The sequence below is a fragment of the Triturus cristatus genome, chromosome 5_1 (assembly GCF_964204655.1).
Source record: "Triturus cristatus chromosome 5_1, aTriCri1.1, whole genome shotgun sequence".
NCBI classification, from domain to species: domain Eukaryota; kingdom Metazoa; phylum Chordata; class Amphibia; order Caudata; family Salamandridae; genus Triturus; species Triturus cristatus.
The window spans coordinates 670,568,573-670,591,401 of NC_140587.1; the positions used below are offsets into that span (position 1 = coordinate 670,568,573).

At 45.5% G+C, this 22,829-nt stretch overlaps 1 protein-coding gene across 9 annotated transcripts in view; it reads left to right on the forward strand.

The window, feature by feature from the left end:
* The window catches only part of RB1CC1 (RB1 inducible coiled-coil 1), a 666,167-nt gene that overhangs the window by 479,280 nt on the left and 164,058 nt on the right, over positions 1-22,829 (forward strand). For all 9 annotated transcript variants that reach the window (XM_085605628.1, XM_085605635.1, XM_085605627.1 and 6 more), the window contains one exon: positions 18,770-18,824. In XM_085605628.1, coding sequence (XP_085461754.1) covers positions 18,770-18,824 — 55 coding nt within the window. The remainder of the gene's footprint in view (positions 1-18,769; positions 18,825-22,829) is intronic.

Sequence of the window (22,829 nt, forward strand, 5' to 3'; positions counted from 1 at the left end):
TTGTGTTTGTTTTCAGTGCGAGAGTGGAAAAGGAAGGTGGCGAACGTGAAAAGGGGGCAGGGTAGAGAGTTCCTGACCCCCTAGCCTTGGCCAGGGGGTCCCTGAAGGACCCCGAAGGCAGAAAAAAACATTAAATTTTTTTTTTAAATAAATCGCGGGGGTGCGCGCACCGCTCGCGCACGGGGAAAAATAAGTATATACAAAAAAAATAATACAAACATAACTTAGCATTTAAAAAAACGTACAAATTCACTGAAAAAACCATAGGTTTCACACACGTTATAGTTAGGTGGATATTTCACTCGTAAAAAACCAATGAAATTCCCCCGTTATAGTTAGTTGAGATAACTATAACTCGCGCGACCGCCACTCTATCACAAAGATGATGTCATCAGTGATGTCATGAGTGATGCCACTGACCATGTCATGAATGATGTGAAATGTGACGTCATGAGCAGAGGATTGCAGGCGCGCGAGTTATAGTTATCTCAACTAACTATAACGGGGGAATTTCATTGGTTTTTTACGAGTGAAATATCCACCTAACTATAACGTGTGAAACTTATGGTTTTTTAAGTGAATATATATATATATATATATATATATATATAATCTGCTGGCGTTGTCCGTAGGTAGTTATAGTTAGGACCAAAGTTTCCATAGGAAAAGCGTTGTTTGTTTTGCCAATAAGTCTGGCACCACTTGACGAATCTTCACAAAATTTTCAAAAAACCTCACCTTTTTTGTTTGTCTGCTGTGTTGAAAATTTCAGGGTGATCCGTCTACGGGGGCGTTTTTAACACGACTACAGCCAAAACTGCTGGAAAGTGTGCCTTTTTATGTCTCGCCTGACCCAGCGCATGCGCTGGTCTGGCGAGACTTTGTGTGAGGGCTCAAAAAATGCTACCATGGCCAGCCTAGAGCTACAGTGCATGTGCGTTGGCACGCGCTTAGGAGCAGAGGCTGGCAAACCTTGTCACGCTCATTAAGCGCCCGCGATCACTTTCGCAGAGCCCCTTTGATGTTCTCGTTCGAAGAACATCAAACATCATGTTGTGTTAATGCTTTGCTGCGCCTGTGTGACTTACAATGTGCTTTCTCTTTCCACAAACTCGATGTTTGTGTTCCTTTATTTTGAGATGCTTTTAGTATTATTGTCACACACACAACCCCACAACCACACACACACACAACCACAAACACAACCACACATACAACCACACATACAACCACACACACATACACACACAACTACACACACACACACAACCACACCCACACAACAACCACACACACAACCACACACACACGTACAACCACACCCACACACCCACCCACACAACCCCAACCACACACACAACCACACACCCACACACAACCACACACACACACACACACAGCCACACACACACACACACACAGCCACACACACACACACACACACACAGCCACACACACACAACCACACACACACAACCACACACACACACACACACAACCACACACACACAACCACACACACGCACACACACAATCACACACACACAACCACACACACAACCACCCACACAACCACCTACCCAAAGACCCACAACCACACCCACAACCACACACACACAACCACACACACAACCACACACACAACCACACACACACAACCACACACACAACACCACACACACACATCCACACACACACCCACACGCACACATCCACACGCACACATCCACACACACACATCCACACACACACAACCACACACACACAACCACACACACACACAACCACACACACACACAACCACACACACACAACCACACACACACAACCACACACACACACAACCACACACACACACAACCACACACACACACAACCACACACACACACACAACCACACACACACACACAACCACACACACACACAACCACACACACACACAACCACACAACCACACACACACACACAACCACACACACACACAACCACACACACACAACCACACACAACCACATACACACACAACCACACACACACACACAACCACACACAAAACCACACCAAGCATTGGCATAGCCAATGGGTCTCGCCTTTGGGACCTTATAAGTGTTTAGCCACGCAACAGTTGATGTGGTTCCACCAAGGATATTGTGCTGCATAACTAAATACTTAGAAGGTCCCAAAAGCGAGACCTATTGGCTATGCCAATGCTTGTGTTATTTGGTGTAAAACCGTTCAGTACTTTTAGTTTCCAAAATCTAGATATCTGGAAGCCCAAAATGCTACTGAAATTCCATTTGTGCCAACTCTTCTACCAGGAAGTGTTGACAGCCATCTTGAGACTCAGCGTAAAAAAATGTTAAAAAGAAAAGGGAGTAGGGCAAAAATACCCTGACCTCCTATGGGGGTGTCCAGGGCCTAAAACAAGCATATTTCTTTTTTTAATTTACAGTGAGAATATAAAAAAAAACGAAGTGTGTACTCCTAATCTTAGTTTCTAATTGGCCACTGGGTGGGCAAGGTCCCTGGGCATTGTAATGGAACTCATTGATGTTCCGGGGACAACCACCTCTCCAGGGTTTATAGTTAGAAACAAAATTGTGGGGGAGGCTGATATGGCCTCCCCTGCTGGACCGGAACCGCCACCTCCCCAGAGCTTTAAGTTTCAAGAATGCTGGGGGCTGCTTTGACCTCCCGCTGCACCATTGGCTGCCTCCTCCCCGGGGCTTTAGTTTAATACAGTGGGGTGGGGCTGCACAGACTCCCCCTCCCCCCCCCCTCCCCCCCCCCCCCCCCCCCCCCCCCCAGCCCTGGGGACCACCACCTCTCCAGGGCAATTAATTTAAAGAAATGCAGTAGGGCCCGTGCGGCTACCTCGGTGACAACCACCTCCCCGGGGCTAAAGTTAACATGGGAGGGGGGCCGCATGCTCTTCCTCCTGGAGCCATACATGGCCCTGGGGACTGCCACCCTCCAGGGCTGCCTCCTATAATGAACTGGGTGCCCACCCCGGAACATTGCAATTTGCTGTTGCTTGGCAGTAGCGCACAAATGCTTTCGCTTCCTGAATGCGGAGCATTTATCTGTTTCCCTGCCCTCTGTCAAGCGAGCAGGGAAGCAGATAAATTGTTTGGAGATCCAGGGAGTTACATGTTTAACAGCTCCCTGAGTCTCAAAGCAGTGACGGCTCCTGCAGGATGTGGGGAGCTGGCAGGGATTGCCTTTAGGCTTCCCCCACCGGTCCCCAACAGAGAGGCCAGGCCATGGGGTCCTCTAGCCCAAATCGGCCCGGGGATGGGGGGGCATGCGATCCCTCTCCCCTTTAAAAAAAAATATATATATAAAGACTGGGGGGGTCAGGTCCCAGGGCTGGAATTGGCGACGGTGGAGAACTGTGCGTCCCGCTCCCATTATTTTTTGGTTAAATAGAAACTGAAGCCGGGTCCCGGGGCATTAGGTTCCTTGGGCCTAAATCGGCCCAAGGAGTGGGGTCTAGTGGGTCCCCTCCCCCATTCAAAATAGGCCTAGCCCCAGGGAATGGGGTCCCCGGGCTGAAATTGGCCCAGGGAAAATTACAAAAGACTGTCAAGTTGCAGGAGGCCCAGCCCCCCTTTTACCACCACTCTGCAAATATGCCTCCTGACTCATGCTGGGTGCGGGGGAAGAAGTTCCCTTAGATGCTGAGGGTCCTTGGGAGCCAAAAATTCCCCCTGTTACCTTGAGTAAGCCCCACACAACGGGATTGCTAAATAGTCTTTGGAAGCCACGCCCCCTTCGTCTATCCCTCTGCAAACGTACCTCCTAGCGCACTGCTGGTTGGGGGATGAAGTCCCCTTAGATGCTGAGGGCCCTTGGTGGTCCAGAAGCCCTCCCGTTACCTCCATTAAGTGCGACACAGCAGGATTCCTGAGAGCTGTTCGGGGGCCCCGCCCCCTTTCTCCACCACTCTGCAAACGTGACTACTAGTTAAAACAAGCATTGAAAATACAATAGGTCTCGTCTTTGATCAAGTTAAACCCATTTGCTTTGCTAATGGTATTCTATAGCAAAGCAAATGGCTTTAACTTAATGAAAGGCAACACCTATTGCATTTTTAATGCTTGTTTTGAATAATATTTTCCCCGCGCGTGCGGCCCCTCCTCCCATCCTGGTAGATGCCAGCTGCCACTGCTACCGAGTCATGATGACCCTTCTACGATGCTGCAAAGGTGAGATAATGTACCCTTCTGTCTCCTAAGAGCGATTTAAAAAGGTTGTCATATAGTGTCAAGAGACTTTCACCAGGCTAGTGTGTGCTTTATAGCTGCAGTCAAGCAGTTGGTGTCAACGCATTTTACAGTGGGCTCCGTGGCTTACAAAAATTGTGAAGATCCCTAATAAAGTCTGGGTGTTGGAGACTGCGAAAAAACAAAACTGCGTCCGGGTTCGACTGCGGGACAATTTTTCTTGAGGTACACATCTTTCTGAGGTGAGCTTAATTATAAGTGAAAAATGAGCCACCTGCCAAATCTCTACAAAGCTGATGTCCTATCTGAACCAATGAAATTAGGGCAAGAATCTGTTTGCAACATCACTGCTTGCCCTTTGACTGTGTTTCTTTTTAACGCTGAGGTGTCATTCTATACAAAATGAAGGTGGAAAGTATGGAAGGAACAGTTAAAAGGGCAGGAGTATGCCACTTCATGTAATCTAGGAGTATATTGAGATCTGGGATTTTAGAAGGCTGCAATGGCTCTGCTCAAGATACCAACTTTGATTGGTTTTTTAATTGTTATCTTGGTATGGGGGGGCGTGGGGGGGGGTGTAGCTCAGCAGTAGACACTATCCCTGCCTTTAATGGGTTGCACAGCCCCTGTTTGTTGTCATCTGACATAAGTATATTTATCAGAATCTCTGCCTTGCTCATTCTCCCAACTAAATTAGTAGATTGACCCCCATTTTCGGTCTAGAAACGTGCACATAGGACAATTCGACATCCAGCAAAAATCCACACATCCCTAGCTACTCCATCTAACAAGAAACATTAGCCAGAATAGTTCTAATGCATCTAACATAGAGCACCAACAAAACGTCCCTTTTAAGCAACCCCACCACAAATATTCAACAGAACACTTAACCAGCACTCTGAACTGCCACCCAAGACAGTACAGATATTCCACATGGGCTTACATTATTAATGAGCTCACAACAGAATTCTTGGTAATAAACAAAGCAGGTTGAATGGCGTTAAACACAAGCATGGCGGAGGGGAGAAAGAGCTGGTGGTCGCTTTGCACACATCTTCCGTCAGCACCCAAGCAGCCCATACATATACACTCACAACTTGTCAGAGGCGCCATAGCGCATGAGCTTCACAAGCAATGTGCCACTCTATAACACAACATTAATCCAAAACCCTGGTTTAAGAGTTACTATGGGCAAGAAACCAAACACCCAATTGCCGGAGATGCATATTTCAAGCTGGATAATGCACATTCCAATTTTCCTAAATGTATTCAAATTAGTCAAGACGTGAAACAACATACACCAGACACTACTAACAGTAGCACAATACCAAATATAGACATTAAATCTAACATGTTGACAACCCCCACACTACTGATATCTAACTCCATTAGAAATCTGACTCTAGTCTGTGACTGAATCTTCAAGACCAAGGCATGAAGATATCTCTAAAACATAACGTGCATTGTCACTCCCATCAACTGACTCCCAACAATCCTCCAAGTCATTGGTGAAGAAGGCATCTTTGAAAGCATAGCTCAGTGATGGGCTCATCCAATAAAAGTATCATACTGCCACTATCTGCTATTAAAGGCTATTTGCCAAGTGTGCTCTAGCATGAGTCGTCCAAGAATAGGTCTATGAAGAAGTCAAGGAACTAGTCACCTGGTAAACATCCCAGTGAAGGACGCAGGGATGAGGGGGGGAGAAGGGCAACCAAGGAGTCGCAGGAGCCTCCGAGGACCAAAAACCCACAACCCGAAGGGCGTAACACTTAATGTAATTTCTTTAAAGCAGCTTCTTTCTCAATGCCATCAACTAACAGCTCTCCGCACAGCTAACGCTATTGAAATTGTACTATAAATCAGGTGGGACAGCATCATTCTGCCACGTCCCCGTGATACACAAGTTCTAAGGTGCTTGCCAAGGGGTTTTTTGTATATCTCTAAACTCGGAACTGTGCAGGATTTATTTAAAAAAACAACAACTAAAAACAAGACTTTCCATTCTCAAGTGGTGCCATTTCTTTATTTTAGAAGTGAGTTCTTTCATGAGGCATGGAAAATCTCTCCTACCTGATGGTAGTTTTCCAACTCCATAGCTACTCTATGTTACAAAGACACTCAAGTCAGAACACAAGACAGCAGAGAATGACCGCATGCCATTGCCAGAAGTTTAAAACCTTGTCAAAAGCAGGCCTGTATCATAGGCACCTGCAGCTAAGGCCATAACAAAAGTGGGAGAAAGTCTTTACTCATCCCCTCATCTCTGAATTTTAGGTCACATCAAATTCCTGGACATACTCCGAAAATTGCATACTTTAGGAAATTCAAAGTATTGCTTTGAAAAACATCTTCTTAGAGCAACATTTATCCAACAGATCCCACCTGCCTCCACACCACCAAGGAGGGTGCGGATAGGATGAAGGACTCCAAGAGCACACACACATTACCTGAAATACTTTATCTGTTACATTATGGACATCCGATATAGGAACAGCATTATCAGTCCACAAGCACGGTCAGCTTCAGGGATTGCGATATCTGCACAGAGGGGCCACTGTCCAAAAACACACAACTTAGCCATACAACACGCTCACAGGAACATGACTTGGCATCTATTAACCCAGGGTTCTTAAAGTACTGGGTCAAAAGGAATGGGGGATGGACATCACACAAGGGTGAAGGTTGGTGGCTTATCAGCAGTGAAGGCAAAACTCATTTACAATGATCAGGGAAAAACATGACCAGCCCTAACACAGCTTTATGTGGACAATAAACACAGAAAGGGTAAAAACAATCATGCTGCAGTGACACTAGATCTTTAAGCTATGCTCTGCCACATACAAAGTAGCAGACACTTCAAGCACACCCAACAGGGCTCAATCTGTGGCAATATTCATACACACCAGCACAAAAGCGGTTGCTATTTTTGCCCGAAGCTGTTTTTATATGTTGATGTTACAGCACATTTTAAAAACAAGACTGAGAACGGGAAGCAACTGCAAAATTAAACTGCAGTCTTCCACAAAGTATTAGGTGATAGGGATAAAGAAAGAAAATGCAGCTTATGAACAAAGTAAATCCTTCATGAAGTTATATGGGCACAGGAGTGACGGTCTCCTCAATGAGGCTGCTGAGGGACATGGAAGATGGAGACAGTGGGAAGATGGAGACAGAGTGGCACAGAGGCAGATTATGTCCTGAAACAGAGGGGGGGGGGGGAGGAGAGAGTACTGCAGCACATGGAGAAACTCAGCCTTACAGAGGTTGGAAGAAGGTCGCAAAACAAAAATTAGCAAAGCCAATACGTCTGGCCTTTGATACCTATTGGCCTCGCCAATATTTATTTTAGCAATAGTATACAGCATAGCCGATGCTGTGCAGTATGGCAAAAGGAAGAAAAATGCAGTGACAGTCATGTAAATGCATCACCATGCTTGTGCGTGCTTACAAAATGATACAGGTGCGTTTATTTATTTACCAATATGAGATGGATTCCTGAAAAAATAACAGGAGCGTAAAATCAAACCTTTTTAACTTCAAAATCTTTCACAAGAGGAGCCGGTCGGTTAGAGGATAGGGATGCAACACAAGAGAACACGAGGCAAAGGGAGAAGCACATTGGTGAGAGATGCACACAGACAAGAAAGGAATACAGAGAGTGGTTCAGAAATGTACATGGGCAAGAAAGAGGAACACGGAGAGCTGTGGCAGAGAATCACAAGCGCAGGGGGTGTTTGAAAAGCACAAGAGAAGCACACAGACAAGAGAAAAAAAACACACAGAGCAGGTGGCAGAGAAGCATATGGGCAAGAGACGAATACGGAGAGCTAGGTCCAAAATGCACACAAGATCTGTGGGTGGTTGAGAAGCACACGGGTGAGAGAGCAACACAAGCACTGGTGAGGGAAAAGAGGAACACAGACAAGAGAGAGCAAGACAGATAGCAGTGTTGGTAGAAATGCAAATGGGGCAGAATCTTGACAGCTTCGGCCACAACCCCCTTTAGTTCGCAAGGCAGTACTGCTCCCTCACCGTCTCCGCTGCCAACTTCTGCTGATCTATCGCCTGAGCCCAGGAGTCCGACATTGTTTGTTTGCAAGCGGCAAAGAGCTGGCAATCTTCCGCCGAGCCTGGTATTAGTGCAGCCACTCGGGCTAGGCAAAAGAGTGGCCGGCTCTGGAAGTACTTTGTGGTAGAAATTAGTTTGTGGAACTAACCGGAAGTTACTTTCAGAAAGAGAGGATGGGAGTGAGTGCAACCGGAAGTAAAAGATAGTGAGAAAACGTAGGGGAGAGCGGCGCCATCATAGGCTCTTGCTAACCACTTGTTGCAAGGGTGGAAAGGAATGGGCAACGTGACACCTGTGGCGGGTGAACGATAATTTAATTGAACTTATTAAGCGTCTTCTACTCTTAAGTGATTCTTCTGCGGAGGATGATAGGGGTCCTTTTGGGGCAGGTGACAGTCTTCTTCTAAAGGCTGAGTGGACCTCTGCACGTCTTCGGTCTCGCCGTCTCTCTGTGGGCTCCGTGTTTGGAAAGAAACATGGGACAGAGGAGAACGGGATTTAGAAAGCAGTTTCTGACACTTATTTGTGGTAAAGGGCTGAGGAGTGAAGGATCACCTCGCACCGTGCTATATACATCAAAACGTCCGCTCTATGTGAAAAGCGGGGGGGTTCCGTGAGAGTGCTTGAGGTAGTGGCGAAGTGGGTTGAAGAGAGAGAGAGAGACCCGGTTAGACCTCCGGAAGCTCCTCCCGCCTCCCGAACCAACCCGATACCCACTCCCGTACTTGTTTGCTCGTATTGTTGCATGAGGACCAGCTCCTCCCATCAGCCCATAAATAAACAGGCATAGCTGGGGGAGAAGCTGCCCCCATCAACAATTAAAGTTATTCATGGCTAAATACAAATAATTATCAATGGTCATGTGACCACGTTCCAAATCTGATTGTCCAGTCAGGGGTATTGATAATAGTGGCTGAGAGGCCTGTTGTGCCATACAAAGTCAATTAATGCATCAAAAGTTATGATAAAATATCTGAAGTGAATCCTGTAGCCTTTACTAAACCCTCTGCAGTGTTCCTCTTCGATTCTGAGTGCTCTAGAGTGATCTATTGTTTTGTATGTGTATATATATTACCTACTGGCGGTCGCCAGTAGGTAGTTATAGTTAGGACCACGTTTCCATAGGAAAACCTCAACATTCTATTTTGAATAACTTTGGCGCCGGTCGACGAATCCTCGCGAATTTCTCAAAATAGGTGGGGCGCTACGCTCCGCTCCTACCCTGAAAGTCTCGGGGGGATTCGTCAAGCGGGGGCTGAGATAAAAGGGGGGTCCCAAAACGCGTTTTTCCCATGCATTTTTCCATAGGACCTTTAGAACGAGCTACAGCCCGAACGGCTGAACAGAATTACTAGAAATTTGGCAGAGAGGTAGTCCCTAGGTCAAGGAAGTGCCTTTTGTAGGTTTGGTGTAAATCTGTTCAGTAGATTCTGAGAAAATAGCCTTTAAATCAATATATATATCTGAGCCCGCTTACGGTACGCTTACCGTACGCTTACGGTAAGCGTACGGTGGCGTGCGCGAGCGCGATTCTGATTGGCTCTTAGATCTTAGTAAACATTCGAATCGGCAGAAACCAGGAAGCGGCGTCCGCCATTTTGTCTACCGCACTGAGTGTTATGTATCAAACATGATGGCCAAAAACATGTTATGGGGATGTTTTGACAACTCCCTCTCACATAGTCATGTTGAGGGAGTCCCCAAACATCCCCCAAGAGCAAAAACGGCATTATTTTTTTTTCGGCAATTTCGCGGGGTACGCTTACCGTACGCTTACCGTAAGCGTACGGTAAAAAAATAAAAATAAAAAAAACACTATCCACACTTTCTCCACCCCTTGTGCAAATGGTGGCCGAATGCCACCATTTGTGCATGGCTTATCAGAGCACAGAAATTTCCCAAAAAATTTCAACAGATTACCTATCACAAGGAAGCGCATAATATGTCCTCCATGTGCGCACGGTGCGCGAAGCGCATCGTGCGTACATGGCCCATCTAGCGTAACGTGGGCACGGCACTAACTGCGTAAAGTGGGTGCGCGGTGCGCGAAGCGCACCGCGTGCTCACTGTGCGCGCACGGTGCGCGAAGCGCACCGTGCGCGCACGGAACGAACTGCGTTAAGTGGGCGCGCAAGCCACGAATGGCGTAAAGTCACTTAGCATTTAAAAAAACGTACAAATTCACTGAAAAAACCATAGGTTTCACACACGTTATAGTTAGGAATTAGCATTTAAAAAACCTTGCAAATTCACTGAAAAAACCATAGGTTTCACACATGTTATAGTTAGCGGAAATTTTACTGATAAAAAACCAATGAAATTGCCCCGTTATAGTTAGTGCTGGCAACTATAACTCACGCGACCGCAATCTTCTGCTGATGACATATGTGTCTTTATGAAAAAAAAATATTTGTAATATATGTATAGCTAAAAATGTATGGAAGAAGACATGGGCAAATAAGTGTCTAAATACAGTATTAGCATCAGCAGAGGATTGCGGTCGCGTGAGTTATAGTTGCCAGCACTAACTATAACGGGGCAATTTCATTGGTTTTTTATCAGTAAAATTTCCGCTAACTATAACATGTGTGAAACCTATGGTTTTTTCAGTGAATATATATATGTGTGTGTGTGTATACATATATATATATATATATATATATTCACTGAAAAAAACATAGGTTTTTGGGGTGTTATAGTTAGCTGGACATTTCACTCGAACAAAACGATTGAAATTCCTCCGAGTTAGTTAGTTGTACTAACTACATCTCGCGCGCCCGCAATCCACTGCTGATGATGTCACATATTACATCATTCATAACATGGTCAGTGACATCACTGATGACATCTCAAATGACATCTCTGATGACATCATCCTGTGAATTTGGTTTGGTCTGTTATTTAAATATGTATTATATATATATATAGCAATTTGCATTGAAGAATGAGTGGATATATAAATATAAATATCTGGATGGAGGATTTAGTAGCAGTGTGATTGACTGTTTACTTGACTAATTTATAGTGTCTCACTAAATATATTGGATAGTGACTAAACTGTTTGAATATCTGTATCACTTTGTCAGTTGTTGTGTATACTGCTGCACCAGTTGGTTACTAGCTACGTGAAAGTCTATATTATTTATTGATTAGTTAACTGAGTATTTGTATGGGAGAGTGAGTGTGTGTGTGTGGTTCGGTGGGGGGTGTGTGACTGCCCAAAGATGTGTGAATAGTTGATTCAGTAGGTATATTAAGTTAAAACTACATGTTATAACAGTTGTTTGGGTTAGTGAATATCTTTATTGGTGTGGTGATGAGCCAACACATGTCTCAATGGTACATGTCCAACAAACTAGGAAAATAAAAGCCAGTGTATGTGTCAGTTGTATATAAATGAGTATATATATGACTCAGTGATTGTATGAGTGACTGTATGGATAACTGTATACTTGTAATAATGTTTTTATAACACACTAAGTATGATTTATTATCTATATGAATAGATGAAGTGGTGTATAGGTAAGTAAAAGTAAGTATGATCCATTGTTTGCATAAGTGAGTAGGATGACTTCATAAGTGATTAGGATGTGTGCTGGTGTGTAATGTCGATATAGGTGTATAAGTGATAGTGTTCTATTGATCATTGACAGTATGTATGGGTGAATCTATAGGTAAGTGATTAGATGTGTGTATAGATCCAGGAATCACTGAGTGGGTGTTTAGAAACTTGGATTGGTGTGTCAATGGTTTTAAATCTGGCACTCTGTATTTTACAGTGAGTGATGAAAGGTTATACTAGTGTATGAAGAGGTGTATCTGATTGTCACGTGGATGATGCCATCAGTGATGTCATCAGTGATGTCATTTGAGATGTCATCAGTGATATCACTGACCATGTCATGAATGATATAATATGTGACATCATCAGCAGTGGATTGCGGGGGCGCGAGATGTAGTTAGTACAACTAACTATATCGGAGGAATTTCAATGGTTTTGTTCGAGTGAAATGTCCAGCTAACTATAACACCCCTAAAACCTATGTTTTTTTCAGTGAATTTCTAAGGTTTTTTAAATGCTAATTCCTAACTATATCAGGCCTGAAACTTATGGTTTTTTCAGTGTATTTCAAAGGTTTTTTAAATGCTAATTCCTAACTATATCAGGCCTGAAACCTATGGTTTTTTCAGTGAATTTCAAAGGTTTTTTAAATGCTAATTCCTAACTATATCAGGCCTGAAACCTGTGTTTTTTTCAGTGAATTTCAAAGGTTTTGTAAATGACAATTTTTTTATGTATTAATTGTTATACTGATTTTTTTGATACTGATTTACTACATTTTTTAAACTATTTATTTTTTAGGTATATTTTTTTTAATTACATTATAATTACATTATACATTACAATACAAAATATACTTTCTCAGAATGAATTACTTTAGTTTAAATACTTGGCAAATAGGCAACAGACTTTTAAATACAGTAGTTACAGTTGTGGCAATAGACAACACAATTTCAAACACAAAGCAACATTGAGCTCAATGTGAATGTCTTGTTAAATGTAATTAGTTACTTTATGGATTACTTTTCTAACCACAGGACTGGATCCTAGATTCAGTCCTTGGACATCTCCTGTAAACAGTTGAGTAAAAGCGTTTTGATTACAGTAGTTATTTTTAAGGAATATTACTGGATTTTAAAAGTTGACACTGAAAATTTTTCACATAGAATCATCAATGTTATCCTATGGCAGAAAATTCACTTAGCAGGTAAGTAGTGTTCTCGTTACTTTTTCTTACTCAGTGGTGGATCCTGGATCCAGCACTGGCCAACCTCCTGTAAACAGTTGAAAGAATGTGTTTAAGTCATACAGACGATTTTTAGGAATATTTTTAGTTTGTGAAAATAGACACTTAGAAAGTTTTCTGCTGAAAACCACACAATGGATTCCTGTGGAAGGAAATACAAGTTACTGGTAAGTACGCTTAGAATTACTTTTCAGGGTCAGTGCTGGGCTAAAAGATGCAGCACTGGGTTCTCTCCTGATAACAGGTGAGTAAATCATAATTCGTAGTTCAGCTGATTTTAGAGGAATATTTGTATGTTTCAAAATTGGACACTTAGAAAATTTTCTGCTGAAAACCACACAATAGATTCCTATGGCGGTACCCCTAGTTAAAAGTTTTAATTTGGTTTCTGACCACTTGTTCTGTCAAGTACTCGACTCCTGGTGCAATAGGGATGCCCGGGTTTAAGTCCTTTAGTGCCTGCCGTCGGAACATGTCGGTAGCGGACCCGCATGACGTGTGACTCTTCTGCTTGGGGCACGCACATGACCCCGATGCGTGCCCTGATTGTCGGGCCATGGCGCCGAAAGCTTTGCGGGAGCGTTCCCGAAAGTTGTTGGAAGTCTGGCAATCGGTTCCATGCTGATCGAGGTCCCGCTCCCGTGGGAGATCGAGGGACCGGTCGCGGAGACATCAGCATCGCTCGCCGGAATCGGGGACAGGTAAGTCACAGCACCATAAAAAGTCGAAGAAGTGACGTCGCTCTTCCTATACCCCTCACCAGTCGCTTGACGCGGTGGAGGGGGCGGTAGGTCAATACCCCACGGCTCCGTTGGAGCCTCCGTTTGTGCCTGTGGCCTACCCACCCTCTCCAGGCCCGCACGCGACTTCAGACGAGGTACAGGCCTTAGTGTCGGCCTTGCGCAATTTGTTTGCCCCATCGGGTCCCTCCGGAGCGCCCTCGGGCCCCGCGGACCCGTTGGGTGGATCTGCCCCCGTGTCGCCGCCTTTGGCCTCGGCTACGCCGGCACCATACCCTGCGCCGGCCAAGGCCCGACGGCGCTGAACCAGGATTGGTCTCTTACCCACCGATTCCATTTCTTGATGGGGAGTTTGTCCCATTTCCCTGGGCACCTCGTCCTTACCGGCCTCTTCAACAACCGGTGGATAAAGGGGAGTACTGGGAGGGGCCTGAAGACCCTCTTGCAGCTCAATGCGAGGATGAACCTGAATGGGAAGGCGACATGGATGGTCCAGTGGTTCTGGATTTCTCTCCACACCCTGGTACACTGTCCCCTTCTTCCTTGGCTATGGAGGAGGTTGGGACTTTTTCAGAGGTGTTGTGTAGGGCGGCTGAGGCTCTTAACCTCGAGCTCCCTTCTGTACCTATCAGGACCAATCTCCTGACTGAGGTGCTGCAGCCACCGTCCTCCTCTGCGGAGCCACTGCTGCCCTTCAACGAGGCGCTTACTGACACCTGGGACAAACCTAACACAGGGGTTCCTGTAGATAAGGGTGTGACACGCTGCCATCGCCCGGCCCCTGGACGACCCCAGCTTTCTCACACAACACCGGACACCTGAGAGTCTGGTTGTCCAGGCTTCTGCCTCGCCAAGCGCATTCCCTTCTGCTCCTCCAGACAAGGAATTTAGGAAACTGGAGCAGTTTGGGAAAAAGATTTTCACTTCTGCCAGTTCTGGGTTGTGAACTGTGAATACTGAGTGCCTGTTGGGCCGCTATTCCCATTCTGTTTGGGACACCGTGGCACAGGTGCTGCCTCAGTGCCCTGTGGACGCACGGGCGGTTCTCTCACAGGCCATTACCGAAGGGAGAGATGCTGCTAAATTTACTATCTGTTGTGGGCTTGATACGGCCGACTCCCTCGACGGTGGCGCTCCGCCGTTACGCTTGGCTCAGATCTACTGGCTTCTCCGGGTATGTCCAGTGCACTTTGTTGGACATGTTCTTTGATGGCACACGCCTCTTTGGTGACAAGGCGGATAGCACCCTGGAACTCTTTAAGGACTCACGGGCTGCGGCCCAGTCCTTGGGTCTCGCCACCACGCGTACTCCCTCGGGGTCCGCTTTTCGCTCCTTTTGAGGTCAGGGTCGAGGCGCCCAAGCGCGTTCCTTTCAGACCCGCAAGCCTGCGCAGCCGCAGTCTCAGCTCAGCCGTGGATGTGGGACCTGCCGTGGTGGGTCCTGAGGACAGCGGGCGGGTCAATCCACCACCGCCGCCTCCTCAAAATCTTCCTAGTCCCGTGTTTCAGGCTCACCAAATGCCAGTGTGTGGCAGGATTCGCCATCACCTTCCCCACTGGCGCACCATCACCTCGGACAGGTGGGTTCTGCAAATAGTCCAAAGGGGCTACTCCCTCCCCTTCGAGTCTACCCCTCCAGCCATGCCACCTCGGTACAACTGCATGTCGGGGGATCACTTGTCACTTCTCCAGCAGGAAGTTGTGGCCTTCTTAGCCAAGGGGGCCATCGAGCGCGTTCGATGCCAGAAGTAGGTTGTGGATGTTATTCCCACTACTTCTTGGTTCCAAAGAAGGACAAGGGCCTGCGTCCTATTTTAGACCTCCGGAACGTCAATCGCTTCCTCCGGAAGGAGAAGTTCAAGATGCTCACGCTTGCTCAGGTCTTGTCTGCCCTAGACCCGCAAGACTGGCTGGTAGCGCTGGACTTGCAGGATGCTTATTTTCATATACCCATCCTGCTGGCCCACCGGCATTACCTACGGTTCACGGTAGGCCACGAGCACTTTCAGTTCACCGTGCTCCCATTCGGCCTTACCAGCGCCACTCGGGTGTTCGCGAAAGTGATGACGGTGGTCGCAGCTCATCTGCGCAAGTCAGCGGCAGATACCTCTCCCTTCCCCAACCGGAGCACACAGTAGTGACGGACGCATCCCTCCTGGGATGTGGCGGCCACATGGGAGAGGCGGAGATCAGAGGTTTCTGTTCTCCGGCGGAGTCCAAGCTCCATATCAACCTTTTGAAGCTCAGGGCGATCCTACTTGCACTGAAAGCATTCCTTCCCTCTGTTAAGGGGAGGGTAGTGCAGGTGTTCACAGACAACACCACCGCCATGTGGTACTGCAACAAGCAGGGCGGGGTGGGGTCGTGGACCCTATGTCAGGAGGCTCTACGTCTGTGGCTGGAACATCAAGGCATTTCCTTGGTGGTTCAACACCTGGCAGGTACCCTGAACACCAGGGCGGGCGAACTCCGCCGCAGGTGCATGTTGGATCACGAATGGCATCTTCACGCAGAGGTGGCGCAAGGTCTCTTTCAGCAGTGGGGAGAACCTTGGTTAGATCTATTCGCCACCGAAGAGAACGCGCAATGTCAGCAGTTCTGCGTGTTGGAGTTTCCAAGGCGGCACTCGCTCGGAGACGCTTTTCGTCACGAGTGGAGTTGCGGTCTATTGTACACCTTTCCGACTATACCACTTCTGCCCAGAGTGCTGAAGAAGATCAGGCACGACCGGGCCCAAGTCATTCTTGTGGCTCGGACTGGGCTCGAAGAGTTTGGTATCCCGAGCTACTCAGTATGAGCGTGGATGCCCCGATTCGACTGCCTCTTCCGGAGGATCTCCTGTCGCAGCAACAGGGGACGGTCCTCCACCCGAACCTGTCCAGCCTCCACCTCCTTGCGTGGAGATTGAGCGGTGACAGCTGATTCCATTTGACTTGCCTCCTGAAGTCTGTAATGTGATTCTGGCAGTCAGGCGTCCCTCCACTAAAACGGTATACGCCTGTCGGTGTGGTTCTGAGGTCCTATTGTTCCTTCTATCATTAGCCCAGCAGGGTTCTGCTCTGGGCACTATCAAGGGCTACCTTCCTGCTCTTTCAGCCTTTCTTAGGCTGCCTGATCAGCCCTCTCTTTCAAAGTCCAGTTGTCAATAGATTTCGCAAAGGCCTTACTGACCTTTTCCCTCCTATTCCTTTTGTGATGCCTCAATGGGACTTGAACCTGGTTCTAACATACTTGATGTGCGCTCCCTTTGAGCCTCTTCATAACTGTCTTTTGCGGTTATTAACTTTGAAAACTGCCTTCCTGGTGGCCATCACCTCCGCTTGGCGGGTGAGTGAGCTCCATGCTCTTTGCTGTAAACCTCCTTTCCTGGCGATTCATCCGGACAAGGTTGTGCTTCGACCGCGTCCCTCCTTTCTACCAAAAGTAGTCTCTGCCTTTCAGCTCGGGCAAACTGTCACTCTGCCCACTTTCTTTCCGCCTCCGCACCCTTCAAGGGAAGAGGAGAGGCTCCACTGTCTGGACCCAAAACGTACGCTTTCATTCTATCTCAACCCCACACAACAGTTCCGGGTGGATGACCAGCTCTTTTTGGATACGTGGGTGCCAAGAAAGGCCGGGCTGTGCATAAGCAAACTATCTCCCGATGGGTTGTCTTGTGCATTAAAGCCTGTTACTCTCTGGCTAAAAAGGAACCTCCGTTCTACCAGGGCGACAGTAGCTACTACAGCATTGGGACGCGGTGTCCCCCTGCAAGACATCTGTCGGGCGGCCAGTTGGGCCTCGTTGCATACTTTCACTAAGCACTATTGCCTTGACAGTCAGGTCGGAGAGAAGGCTTCTTTGGCCGTTCAGTTCTCCGTGACTTTCTGGTGTAATCTCACTTCGCAGACCCACCACCGGGGTTGGTATTGCTTGGGTATGTATTCTAAGGTAAGGTATCTATCACTAACGTGTCTCTTTCAGATGCACAAGTTACTTACTTGTGTAACGATATATGTGTTAGAGACATTAGTTAGTTGTAGATTCCTTACCGCCCGCAATCCTCCCTGTTCTGCGAACTGCTCTCTAGGGTTCAGGTCATCCCTTTCAGGGCCCTAGTTCTATTGCACCAGTAGTCGGTCTCTGGCATGGCCCAGTGCTCCTGGCGTGGAAGAGCTGTGTACAGAACTGATGACAGCACGCGTGGGTGCGTCCAAGTAGCTCTGACGACGTCATCTCGGCGGCTACGACGCCATCGACGTACGCGGAGCCGTACGACGACGCCTAACAACGCGCAGGGGTACTGCTGACCAGTCTGACACCTGGGGCTATTATAAGGTAAGGAATCTCTCACTGACTAATGTCTCTTACAGATATATCGTTACACACGGAAGTAGCTTGTGCTTTAGGTTTTACATTGAGCTGTGTACATTTTTGGGGAACCCCTGGAGTCTGTGCATGGAATAAACACCTAGTGGTAATATCCTATACAGAGCCAGCGTCTTACATGCATCATTTTTAGTTTTGTATTGGTCTATAAAGAAATCTTCCATGCTTATATGAAGTATAGGGGTAAACAGGGGGAAGAAAGTGGAAGATAAATTATGAAGGTTAAGGTTAACACATGAATTTTGTCGATTGACATTTGTCACAATAGGACATAAAGATTGGCTTATTTGTTCCACGGGCTACTGCACTGTTCATCTAACCTTCTTTGCTGCAACAGCAAATAAGCCACTCCTACTTTAACTGTGTAGGTTAGTTCTCACACTTTTAAGACTGGGCTTATGTGTAAACAGTTAAGATTTACAAAGGTTTTGATACTTTGAACTATGTATTATTCCAAATCAGCGGATATCGATTAAAACTGATTGAAAAGAACCTGTAACTATGGTATTTTACTGCAGTGCCTTACTTTGCCACCATTTATTTTTTCTTGCTAGGGAAAACATGCATATGTTGTCCGAAGAAAAGCAGAGGATAATGTTACTTGAAAAAGTGAGTAGTATCTCTTTTATGCCATTAAAACTCAAATTTGTCAAAATGTATTTAACGTGGGACAAATACTATGAACATTTTCCTATAATGTTTTTTTCTTGATAAATGTCCTGCAACATACCAACATGCTTTGAAGACTGACTAAAATTGTAAACCTATAATTACGTGTCCATGTTTTATTAAAACCTTCCTCATCACAGCTGCCAGACCTGTTATAGAAGCACAGAATGTTAAATGTCTTGGCCCCACTTTTTCTTTACCCAACGTAGCACAATGCAGTCACTAAAAATGCATTTTACCTTATTGGAGTATATAGGAACTGTAAGACAAGATCTTCACACAATCTGTACAGGCAGAGACTCCTAATGCATGATATTCCTAGCATCATATAATTTCCCATTTTCTCTGTGGTCATTTTGATGACTAAAAGTAAAATAGCGCTCATAATAATGAGTTCTTAATCACGTGTAACATTATTATTTAAATATATTCACAGGGTAACATTTTGAAAAATTGTATGTCTATTTTAAGGGACATTCTATGGGAGACTCTATGCATCTTTTTGATGGTCTTAAAAGTTTATACTTAATTTCATTCACCTTCTTTATGGCACTTCCCACCCCCTCTTCTGGATTTTGGCACTGCTGCTTGCATCTATTTTGCTGCTGTGCTCTTTCTCCTCTTGGTCCCAGGCACAGTCCCTTTTCTTGCCAGCTCCCCTTTTGTGTACTGTTTTTTCTTCCTCTCATTAGCTACAGCTTTAATCTTTTTCAGGCATTCCTTTTCAACCTCTTCATGCTACCCTAATTCTCTGCTCTCAGTTCCTCTCAACTCAAAATGTGTCCTTTGCACTTTGATGTCCTTTTATTTGCCCTTTTCTCCTCTGAAATTCACTTTCCATCAAACTGGTTTGCAGTGACCACAAGGGAGGGTTTACCCATTCGCACACAAGGAGCTCTGAACAGGGTTGTATTTATGTAGAGAAAGGCCCTGTGGGATAGCTTACAGTAAAACACAGAATGTGCTGCAAACGTGGGTAGGGTCATTCCTGGGAGCTTTTACCCCATTGCTTAAGGAGTGGCTAGGAGTTTTCCCCTCACACACGATGGTGCTGGGCAGAAAAGGGGAATCCCCAATACCCCTCTCAAAACTCTCCTGGTCTTGTGAATATCAAAGAACGACTGCACTGCTGTCTGTGTCCTGAAGGAAGACTGGACCCACTTGCCTTGAACACAGGACCCCAGAAGTGACTCCAAGGATCAGTTGGCTATCCTCTTGTTTGAGCTACATGGACACAAGCTTCCAGAGGCCTTTTTTTTTTTGCTACTGCCCAGTTGATCTGTTCCAACTGGATTTGCCCATGACCCTGATTCTGGCTTTTGCTGGAGTGAGTCTTGACTCCCCCAAATGCTGTCCCCAAGATCCTGAACTCATGGCTGGTGTCAAAGTATACTCCTCCTAAGGTTTTCTGAAACCTGGGACTTTGGAACATTTTGTTCTGTGGAAAGATGAGGAACGAAGATCAACCTGCTAAGCCTATCCTACTAAGATTCAGGTTGTTCCCACTATGTTGTTCTCCGCAGGTCTAAATCCGATCCAGGGACTTCGCAGAGAAGGTATAGGGGCTTGTGTTAGCCTCTTTGGCTACAACCTGCAACCTTGTCCTGCTGGAAGAATTTGAGCTCCAAAAAAGTGACTAAGTCCGAAGGTAGAAGTCTTTACTGGATGAAGGCGGATAGAGTATCTGCCTGGCAAGTGACCTTCTCTGGGCTCAAAATTCAAAATTTAAATTTAGCTTGCTCAGAGCTTTGCATGAATCCATAAAATCATAGAATTAAAAACACTACATCACAAAATCACATTTCATTTAAAACATCTCTCCATAAATACTATAATTTGGTAAAAGATGCATGCACAGACCATACCAGTAACATCATTTGAGGTCTTGAGCATTTTATGCTGCAGTTTCTACATTGCATTCTTGACTGCAAATTGTAAAACAAAGTAAACTAAAGTTCCAAATAGACATCCACTAAGGTCTCTAGCTTAAATAGTTTTATGCTCACCTGAGGTTTTAGCCCAGGTAAACCTGTTCATAGGTTCTTCTGAGTACCAAGCATTTCCTTAAAAAGCTAAGAGCTGCCCAACAAACATCTTCCTCCTTCAGGCATTGTAAATAGCATAGGCCATCCTGATGATCTCTAACATTACATTTCTGTAATATGGACCTCGTATGAAAAGCAAAACAGGAAAAAGTGGCATGTATTTTGTGCAGATAGTACACCTACACAATGGTAAGTTGCGGGACCAACAATATTGAATGGGAAAGGCTACTACAAAATGGATTGTACAAAATCTAAAAAGGGAGAGGTACCACTGGTAGAGAGGGTTCATCACTCAGGTCAAGTATGGTTCCATATCATTTGCTCTCACCGGCGGGACATATCTTACCAGCACTGGCATGCTTTGTGCTTTCCTTAGCCTATTGTTAGAGCAGAAATTAAAAAAGAAATACTTTTACTGTATCTCTTTCGCATTTACAGTAAGATGTTCATACAGTTCTTTCAGGCCTTGCAATTCAAAAGACTTCTTTAGATAGAGCATCCAGTGAATCTCAACTGACCTTGTTAAGCCTAGACAATCAGATATGCATGCACAAACCAAAGATGCCTCGGGATGAGAGCATACCTTGACCGATAACATTAAAGAAGGGAGTCTTAGAGAGGCCGGCAAATACAGAAGGCCAATTTCTTCATGGCGTAATATGGCAAAATTTCAAGTCTATGCTGTACTATATAAGTATTTAGGAGGACATTGGCTAAGGAAAAGGCACCTGGTTGGAAAATAGCTGTAAAATACGCCAGCCATTTATCTGCAGGGATCGCTATCTCTATTTTGGGAGCACTGGAATCTGAGAAAGTAAGGCCAATATACTATATTCCCCAAAATTTGCTATTTTTTAATAAGCTTGCTTTCTGCAGGTCATTCTGTGCTGTGTCCTAATCTGTATTTTCCTCTCATCTAACCCTTGTTTGTATTGCCGTCTGACTAGTTTGATTTGTGCTTCTGGTCGAGGAGAGGTTTGCAGGAGGGTTTTAACTTTTCTGTGGGCTGCTGTACATTCGGCACCTGAATAATATTTTTTTTTTCCTTTGGGGTACATTCGTGGTAAAATTTCCAGATATAAAACTATATAATTTTTCAAAACCTACTTGTAAGTCCTAGCCTATGGACTCCACTGCAAGACAGATGGAGATGAGGGGTAAGTACTCAGGGATTACATTTCCCCATTTCACTTATAATCCCCTTCTGCTCGCTACTATCTCGCCTCTTTGCTTATGAAAAGTTGTAGGTTTTACCTCAATATTTAGAGATAGAACTTAATGGATTATGATCACTCAGGCAGTTTGGTTGGACCGTGAAATCCTGGGAGTGGAGCCAGCTCATTAGACATTAAAATGTGATAAGTAGTGCTTCCGGCATTGCATCCTGTAAAAGTAGGGAGAAGAATTTACTCCCTTACATTTTTTACCAGAGCGCTCGCTGGGACTTAGGAAAGACTTAAAATAAGTCTATTTAGGGCATCACTGTACAAAGTATGTGAAAAGTGAGTAAGATCTTCCTCCTCAGGGTTCATGAGACCACAAACCTGTTTTGCATTTAACTTACACCGCTTTATTTCAGAATAACCTGCCCAGAGTAACATAGTTTTGTGTTTTATCTTCAAAGAGAAAGATGTCAGAAAATGTTCAAAGGAGTCCATAATATTGGGGTTAAAATACTTCAAATTGTTATCATAAAATGGACCACCATAAGGTAAAAATCCCTCAAACCAAACAGTAAAATAACTAAGAAAAATGCGGAGGACCAAATCTTTGGACAATTTTGAGGCAGGGATCAAGACTGATAACAATGTTGCTAAACCCCCCTTTGCCTTGGCTGCTGGGGAACGGCATGCAGGCTCACAAAAAACATGGGTCCCATTTTTATAAACCCCCTTTGTGT